The 8,924-nt window shown below is 18.0% G+C and overlaps 4 protein-coding genes across 4 annotated transcripts; 1 reads left to right on the forward strand and 3 right to left on the reverse strand.

Annotated features, from left to right (window-relative positions):
• Window positions 1-1,598: 1,598 nt before the first annotated feature.
• On the forward strand, window positions 1,599-2,120 carry PRSY57_0618500 (hypothetical protein; the record flags this gene model as incomplete). Its single annotated transcript, XM_012906560.2, has 2 exons — window positions 1,599-1,677; window positions 1,807-2,120. 2 exons carry the CDS (start codon window positions 1,599-1,601, stop codon window positions 2,118-2,120), a joined length of 393 nt encoding a protein of 130 aa, XP_012762014.1.
• Window positions 2,121-2,464: 344 nt separating this feature from the next.
• PRSY57_0618600 (hypothetical protein) lies at window positions 2,465-3,325 on the reverse strand (the record flags this gene model as incomplete). The annotated part of the gene is made up of 1 exon (XM_012906561.2): window positions 2,465-3,325. The coding sequence occupies one exon, from the start codon at window positions 3,323-3,325 to the stop codon at window positions 2,465-2,467; it is 861 nt and encodes a 286-aa protein (XP_012762015.2).
• A 932-nt stretch (window positions 3,326-4,257) lies between these two features.
• On the reverse strand, window positions 4,258-6,720 carry PRSY57_0618700 (hypothetical protein; the record flags this gene model as incomplete). The annotated part of the gene is made up of 1 exon (XM_012906562.2): window positions 4,258-6,720. The coding sequence occupies one exon, from the start codon at window positions 6,718-6,720 to the stop codon at window positions 4,258-4,260; it is 2,463 nt and encodes an 820-aa protein (XP_012762016.2).
• A 506-nt stretch (window positions 6,721-7,226) lies between these two features.
• On the reverse strand, window positions 7,227-8,651 carry PRSY57_0618800 (merozoite surface protein 10; the record flags this gene model as incomplete). Its single annotated transcript, XM_012906563.2, has 1 exon — window positions 7,227-8,651. The coding sequence occupies one exon, from the start codon at window positions 8,649-8,651 to the stop codon at window positions 7,227-7,229; it is 1,425 nt and encodes a 474-aa protein (XP_012762017.2).
• Window positions 8,652-8,924: the final 273 nt, after the last annotated feature.

Consider the following 8,924-nt stretch of genomic DNA (forward strand, 5'->3'; position numbering starts at 1 on the left):
TTTTTTTTTTTTTTTTTTTTTTTTTTCTTTTTTGTTTTTTTGTGTTTTTTTATTTTTTTTTTTTAATATATATATATTTGTTTTAAGAAATTTTTTTTTTTTTTTTTTTTTTTTTTTTTTTTGTTTGGAAAATGGCTATTTTGTGAATAAATAAAAAAAATACACAATATGTATGTTAATGAAATAATTTATTTAAAAGAAGTAAATAGAATATTAAGACCTATGTCCTAATTTGTGTTGTTTATGGTTGCATTTTAAATATATACACATATATATAATTGTAGGTATTTAATTATTTAATTTATTTTAATTAATTTTATGAAGATAATTTAACATATATATAAATATAAGTATATATATATATATATATATATTTTTTTTTTTTTTTTTTTTTTTTTTATTAGCTTTATATATACTAACCATTTTATTCACAACTATTGCTTGAAAATTTGGAACTATTTTTATTTTTTTTGATCTTATATGCCTTGCATAATATTTCATAAGGTAAATATTTTTAAATTCATTAATTATATTTAATTATACAATTTTTTTTTTTTTATTAATTAAGATATTTCTTTTTCTTTTTTCAATTTCTATCCTTTTGTCCTTAAACGAATAATGAAATTGATACTTTACGCAATGAAAGGAATATCATTTTATAAAAGGGAAAAAATAAAATAAATTCACAGTATTCATATATCATTAATATTTCTTGTATACAAAAAAACTTATATAACCTATATTATTCATTATTGTTTATTAGGAAAATAATACTATATATATAATATTATAATTAGATTTAAATATATACACGATTGAGATAAACATATTTTGATATAATCCATTTAATCTATATATATTAGAAAATCCGAATGTTCTTAAAACGTATTGACTTATAGATGAAACAATTATCTTTAAGTATATATTTATACTTGTTTTATTTTTTAATAAGTAAAAGTCCTTTTTATAATTAAAATAAATATCCTTTATACGTTAAAAAATAATATATTGTGTATATTTTTTTTCTTCAATATATTTTGAATATACAAAAAAAAAAAAAAAAAAAAAAAAAAAAAAAAAAAAAAAAAAAAAAAACACACTATACAATGAGTACCTTCAAATGACTTTTAAAAAAACATATTTACATTATATATAAGGTGTATATCTTTACATAATTTATAAAAATTCATGAGTAATCTTTCGGATATATGTAAAACAAAATTCAAAGTATAATTTATAATTTCAAGTAAAAAAATTTAATTTCTGAATAAATATGTATATAAAATACATATATTTTTTTATTGTATTTTACTTATAATATATTATATGGTGGAAATACGTAGAAAAAAAAAAAAAAAAAATACATAATTAATTAAAAATTTTTAAGAGTTTTAAATACATATCTCTTATACAAAAAATATTATATATATATATATATACATATTTTACGTTATTTCAGAAAATGCTTTAAAAAAAAAAAAAAAAATTATAAAAAATAAATAAATAAAGAACTGATATACTATATATATTTAAATGTGTTGTGTGTAATCACATTTATATTTATTAGGAATAATTTATATATTATACTGATTTGATAAATGTTAAATCTCATTCCCAAAAGAATCGTATCAACATCCTTACTCTTTGGAAAAAGACCAATCCAAAGGATTCGAGTTGGTAATATGCCTCAAATTTGTCAAAAGATAAGAATGTGTGTACATATAAAATATATCTTTATATTATAGATTTATATATATATATATATATATATATATATATTATGTCATTTCTTCTTTTATTTTTTAGGTGAAAATAAAGATGTTTTAGAATTAAGTTTAAGCGATGTAAATTCAATTTATGACGATATTGATGAAAGTGTTGAGCTACATAATAAGGATTATAACCCTTTGAAATATAATAAGTACATAAAATATAAAATGTCAGCTTTAAATTTAATTGATGCTTATAAAAGTGAGCAGAACCAAAAAACGGCATTAACGAATATAAAATGGTATGCAAAAATTAAGGATTATTTTTTTATTAAATTTTATAAAAATCAAGTGGAATTAAAGGAAAAAATGGTACCAAAATTTTTTTATCCAATTAATAAATCTTTATAATTTTATATAAATGCAAATATTTAATATATACATATATATGTATATAAATTTTTTTATATTTAATGTTTTAAGAGAATAAAAATTTTATGGGTATATAAAAATATGCTAATCTTTATAGATATATATATGTATACATAATTACATTCATTTTATTTATTTATTTATTTATTATTTTTTTTTTTTTCATTTTTTTTTTCATGTTTACTTATAACCTTTTGATTAATTCAAAATATTAAGCTCTATAAATATATATATGTAGAATATTAATCATTCCATATTTTTACTTGATAATAGGTATTATATATCTTTCGTAAGTATAAATATATAAGTATAATTTTAAGTTTTCATGTTATTAATTTATCTTCATCTTCATCTGAATAAAAATATTTATTCCATTTATTATTATCATAGTAATCAAAATATAATTCTTTTGTTACGGGTATATTGTTTATATCAAGGGTAAGTACATTTTTTACTAAATAATTATTATTGATATTATTATTATTATTATTATTATTATTATCTTTGGGATTATTTTTTTTATCTGGATATATATTATCTTCTGTTTTAATTTCTGATTTACTATCAAGCAACTCCTTTTGATAATAATATTTGGAATTTGCTACATCTCTAAATTCATCAAACATTTTATATTTCTCATAAGAATTAATTAAGTTTTTTTTTTCGTCAGATAAAAGTTTTAATAATTTTTCTGTGGATAATTTTTGAAAGAATTTGATTTTTCTTTTAGGTACATGTTTTCTTATAAATTTTTTAAGTGATTGTTCATTTGATAAAATAAGTAAAGCCCGTCTTGTATATTCATCCCTTTGTTTATATTGTATAAAATTATCATTAAATAAATCGAAAATGTTATTAAAAGAATTATTAATAATAATATTATTATTTATAGATTCATAAATTTCTTCATTTTCATATATATATGTCTTAATACGTAAGTATCGAAAAAAGTTATCTGTCCATATCCAATATAATTTGTTTATATAATTATTCATATAATCTACATCATCTGATGAACATCCATCAGCTTCATTTACAATTTTTTGTATTTTTTCATAATCAACAATTTGTGAACAATAAACAGTCATAATGAACAGGTATAAAATGAACAGCATATTAATATTCATGATCCTTTCTTTTGTTTTCTTAAGGGCATTATAATCTCTTATATAAAAATCATCCATATAATAAAATTAATACATACATACATATATATATATATATATATACATATAGCTTATATTAATGCTCACATATTTCATACATTTATATATAAAATTTACATAAAAAAACACAAATAAATAAATAAATAAAATGAAATTCTTTATATAATTACATTTTTATACTGTCTTAAAATTATTATATGGAATATATAAAGCATAATATATAGAAAAAAAAAAAAAAAAAATTATAAAAAAATTCTTTTTAATTAGAAATCCCCTCAGGCAACAAAAATAAGGCACGCTGTAAATATTATGTAAACGACAATCATACTCATATTCATTTTTATATGATTTGATATATAAAAATAGAAATGCAGGAAATTAATATTTTAAAAAATAAACAATTAAATTATCAAAATTAAAAAAAATAAAAATAAATAATCATTTTAAAAAATTAACTATTTTATTTCAAATAATTATTTTTTACTTTATTTAAATTTTGTTTTTTCGTCTTTAATCGTGCAGAAAAAACAAACCAAAAAAAAAAAAGAAAAGAAAAAAAAAGAAAAGAAAAAAACGAAGTGTCGATTTTATTTGAGCTGAAAATTAGCTCAAAGGTTGTACAAATATATTTTAATGGTATACAAATCATTTAAAAAAAAAATAAAAAGAAATATATAAATTGACACACACATATATACATATATATATATATATATATATATATATATATATATATATATATGTCTACAAAAAAAAAAAAAAAAATAATAAAATAATATAAACATAAATATACACACAAACATATATGTATTTTACATAATACAGTTTAATTTATATAAATTAAAATTTAAAAACTTGTCAGAATGGACACACGAATTAAAGGCCTTACAAGTAAGGCATATTAAAATAGAAAAGAATATTTGATACTTTTTTTTTTTATATTTTTGAAATCATAACAACTTTGTGTTATTATTATATCCATTAAAGGTAAATAAAAAATTGAAAATATTTAAAACATTTTTCTTCTTCATCGTCTTATTATTAATATTATTATTATATATTTTTTCAATTTTATCAATATTATGATTTATATTCCTGTTCTTATCATATATGATAGTAAACAGATCTTTTTTATGATAATTTAAAATATCCTTTTTAAAATTCTTTAGGATGTTAAAATAATATACTTTTGTTGATTTATGTATTTTATTGGATTCTTCAATTTTCTTAAATAAGACAAAGAATGAATTTACATGGAAACATATTTGATTTAATATTTTTAACTTATTGACATTATAGTTATCGTCATTTTTTAAAATTTTATTAAAACATATGTTTTCTAAGAATTGTAGTATGTATTCCATGCATAAATTTAAAGATTGTGTTATATCGTTTTTTTTGATAACATCAAAATAATTATTCTTTTCATATATTTTCAATATATTAGTAAATGTTTTAAGTATATCATACAAATCAATTATATTTATGAATATATCTTGACATGTCCTATTATTATTAATTTCATTATTATTAATTAAGGTTTTTAAAAAATTATATGAAAATTTTTTTAAATAATAAAAATAAAACAAAGAACTTACTTTCTGGTCTTTTATAAAATTTGCAATATTAACAAATATAACAATATTCTCCCTTTTATATATTTTTTGATAATTTATTTTTTTCAAAATTATTTTATATATATTAATAACATAATTATTGAAATGTGTAGATAATTCATTTTTCGCTCTTGTTATAGATATACAGCATATGGCATATGACTTGTAAGACTTTTCTTTAATAATTAAATTTTTTATTCTTTTAAAAATTAAATGATATTTATCTTGACACAAAATATTATTATTATTATTAAAAATATCATTATTATATATAAGTAAATCAAATATGTTACATATATCCATTAAATTTATATATTCTATACGTTCCAATAATAAATAATTCCCTAGTATGTATAAAAATTTATTATTCAATTTATTCTTAATACTTAAATATATAATAACAGATAAGCTATGCATATTTTCTCTCATACTAATTTTGCATATATTATTTGTATTATCTTTATTATCATTACAATGAATTACGTTGTAAATTATATCTTTTTTTGTACTAACCATTTTTTTTGAGCTATTTTCTATCAACATTTTATTTTTCTTTTCTAAATCATCTGAATTTGTTTCATCCATATATTTATTCATATCTACTATATCATTTTTCATATATCCTTTTTTTGAAAAGTGTAATTTCTCACCACGTTCATAAGATAAAAAATTTTCTTCTATATGTTCATAAAAAGGTTGAACTATATTTATATATTTAAATGATATATATATATGTGATAAAAACGTATATAATTGTAAACCTTTTATATTATTATATGTTTTAAGTAAATTTAAAAAGGTGGCTACATCGTGCAAGGTAAAAAAGGTATTTATATATTTGGAAGTACACATTTTGTCTACAATATCAGAAATATTTTTATTATGATGTTCATTTAAACTATTATTACATAAAAAATTATAAAACCAATTTATATCATCATTTATATTTATTCTATTAATATTTAAGACAAAAAACGTTTTGATATATTCTTTGAAAGGATCATTTGTTAAAATTTTTAGAAAATTTAAAGAAAAGTTCTCATTTCTATTGTAATATAATATATCCATACACATATAATAGATGAATTTAAAAATACAAAAATGTATAATTTTATCATTCTGTACATATTTTTCTTCTAGTAAACATTTTAATATAATAATTAATTCTTTTAAACTAAATTGATTTATATGATGTACAAATATCTTGTTAAATTCGTTGTAAATTCCTTTTTTATATTCATTTGAAATTTTATTTTTTAATTTATGAAAATTATATAAAATACATGACATGTGTACATAATTCATTCTACATTCTTCATATATATGTGGTAATAACAATATCAGTTTTTTTTCTAGGCTATAATTCACCTTATTATTATATTTTACATTTGTTAAAGATTTCAAAATTCTTATAATATGTTCAAAACCAATGCGTTTATTATTTGTACCTTCATGTTCTTTAACCCTTTGTGTATAAAATATATTATTACTTAAATATCTTTTATTGAATAAATATAATTTATTATGTTCCTTTATATCATGAATAAATGAGTTCAAAAAAAAGAAAGAAAAATTAATACTACTATTAATATGAGTATTATTTTTATAATATCCTGAATTATTCTGAAAAATATTATCTCTGCTATGCTTTTCTTCATTTTCCTTTTTTTTGATATTTATTAACTTACCTTTTTTAAGAAAAATTAAATATTTATTCTGGTGTTTTAAGTTATTAATGATAATTTTACATGACGCTTTCAGCTTCTCTACACTAACTTTCATATTCATCTTTTTCATAATAATAATGATAATTATTATAATTACATTTTTTTTTTTTTTCTAATTTTTCATGGTTCCAAAATGAATATATCAATTTTATGATACTGAAAAGGAAATTGTCCCCCTGCTAATTTTCTACACCTTCTACAATTATATAATTTAAGAAAAACAACACATACATACATACATACATACATATATATATATATATATATATATATATATATATATATTTATTTATTTATTTATATTGAAAAAATAATTATATCACATATATTTATATATTTATATTTTTTCTCCTTTTTTTTTTTTTTTTTTTTTTTTCCTTTTTTCATCAATTTATTCATATATATATTTTAAAAAAAAAGATTAGATAATATATAAATTATAATAATCCCAAAATAGGAAAATGTTATTTTAATTTTTGAATGAGATTGAAAGAATTAAAAAAAAAAAAAAAAAATAATTAATTAATGCCATTATTATTTACATATGAATCTTCATTTATCGGTATTATTTATATTTTAAATGAAAAAATTTTGAAAAACTAACAATATTACTATAAGTAAAATATATAAAGTTTGTTTTGTTTGAGAATTCTTTACACAAAATACACCATCACCAAAATAAAGATGTGAACACTGACATTTTACTGCACCTTCAACAATAGTACATTCTGCATTTACATCACAACCTCCATTATTTTTTGAACAGTTCATATCTTTCATAGGTATACATTTAAAATAATTTACACTCATATCAACTATATAATTAGGTCGGCATCTACATTGTTCTTTATCTTTTTCCACAATATAACAACGTGAATTGGGTCCACATTTGGAATATTCACAAATATAATTTACTTTAAATATAACAAAATTTTTCACTGCAGTGGCATAATATCTTCCTTTCATAATCAGTTGTTCAAATTTATATACTGTTTCGTCTATTATGGCTGTTGTATTTTTAATATCTCTGCTTTCTTTTAATAACGTTCTTCTTATTTTTTCCGCATTATCATCAATTTCTTTTGGGTGTTCTAATTTTTGATCCCCACTCTTAACTAAAGGGTGTTGAGGTTGTGATTTTTGTTCACCTTTTCCTTCAGGTGAAATTACTTGTGAATTTGATACACCCTTTGTTCCTTGTGATTTATGTTGACTTGGTGGATTTGTTTGATTCTTTTGTTCCTTCAAATGAGATGTATTTGAATCCGTACTGAGAATTTCTTGAATGTCTTCAGAGTCACTACTTGCGCTTTCATTTATGTCATCAGTTGTTGTTTGAGGAACATCATTTTCTTCTACCAAATATGATTTTAGGTTATTACCCAATTTATATTCTAATAAATTATGATCACTTGAATTTTCTTTATGTGTGTCATTATGATCACTTGGTAAATTATCATAATCATCGTATTTATGATCAACAGATAATGATTCGTTATTTAATTTTTTTAATATAAAAGGGAAAAATGCTTCAATTAAATCTTCTTCTTTTTTTTTTATTTGTTCTTCATTATGTTCATTAGAATTGATAATATTATTATATGATTCTGAATTCATGATAGATGAATTTTCATTATTTTCATTATTTTCATTGAACTGTTGACTTCCTTGAGCATTATCTTTTCTTTTTCTTATTAAATAGTTCATATGATCATTTTCATTATTTAATTTATTTGATAAATTATCCCTATAATTTTTTATAGATAAAAATTTATACTCATCTTCCTTATTAATATTATCATTATTATTATTATAAATACTATCTTTATTATCATTTTTTTCATTATTCATATTTTCTTTATTTGTATTATATTTATCATATGTAATTTTCTTCTGGGATGTATCTTTTATATCATCTACATGGGTGTAGACAATATTGTTAAAATATAAGAGCAACAAAAAAACCAAGGTAAAAACATTATTACACTTAAAAAACATCATATTATTTATCTTGCTAGTTCGTTCCAAATTTTATGTCAATTTTGGATAAATATTATTATATTAATACTTATAGACAAGGTGTTTATATAATATTTAAAACAACAAAAAGGTAAGTAAATAAATGAATATATACACATATATATATATATATATATATATATATAATAAAAGTTATTAAATTAAAAAGAAAATAATATAATAAATTTACATGAAAACAGTCGTATCGAATTAAAAAAAAAAAAAAAAAAAAAAAAAAAAAAAAAAAAAAAAAAA

The sequence above is a fragment of the Plasmodium reichenowi genome, chromosome 6 (assembly GCF_001601855.1).
Source record: "Plasmodium reichenowi strain SY57 chromosome 6, whole genome shotgun sequence".
In the NCBI taxonomy this organism is placed as follows: domain Eukaryota; phylum Apicomplexa; class Aconoidasida; order Haemosporida; family Plasmodiidae; genus Plasmodium; species Plasmodium reichenowi.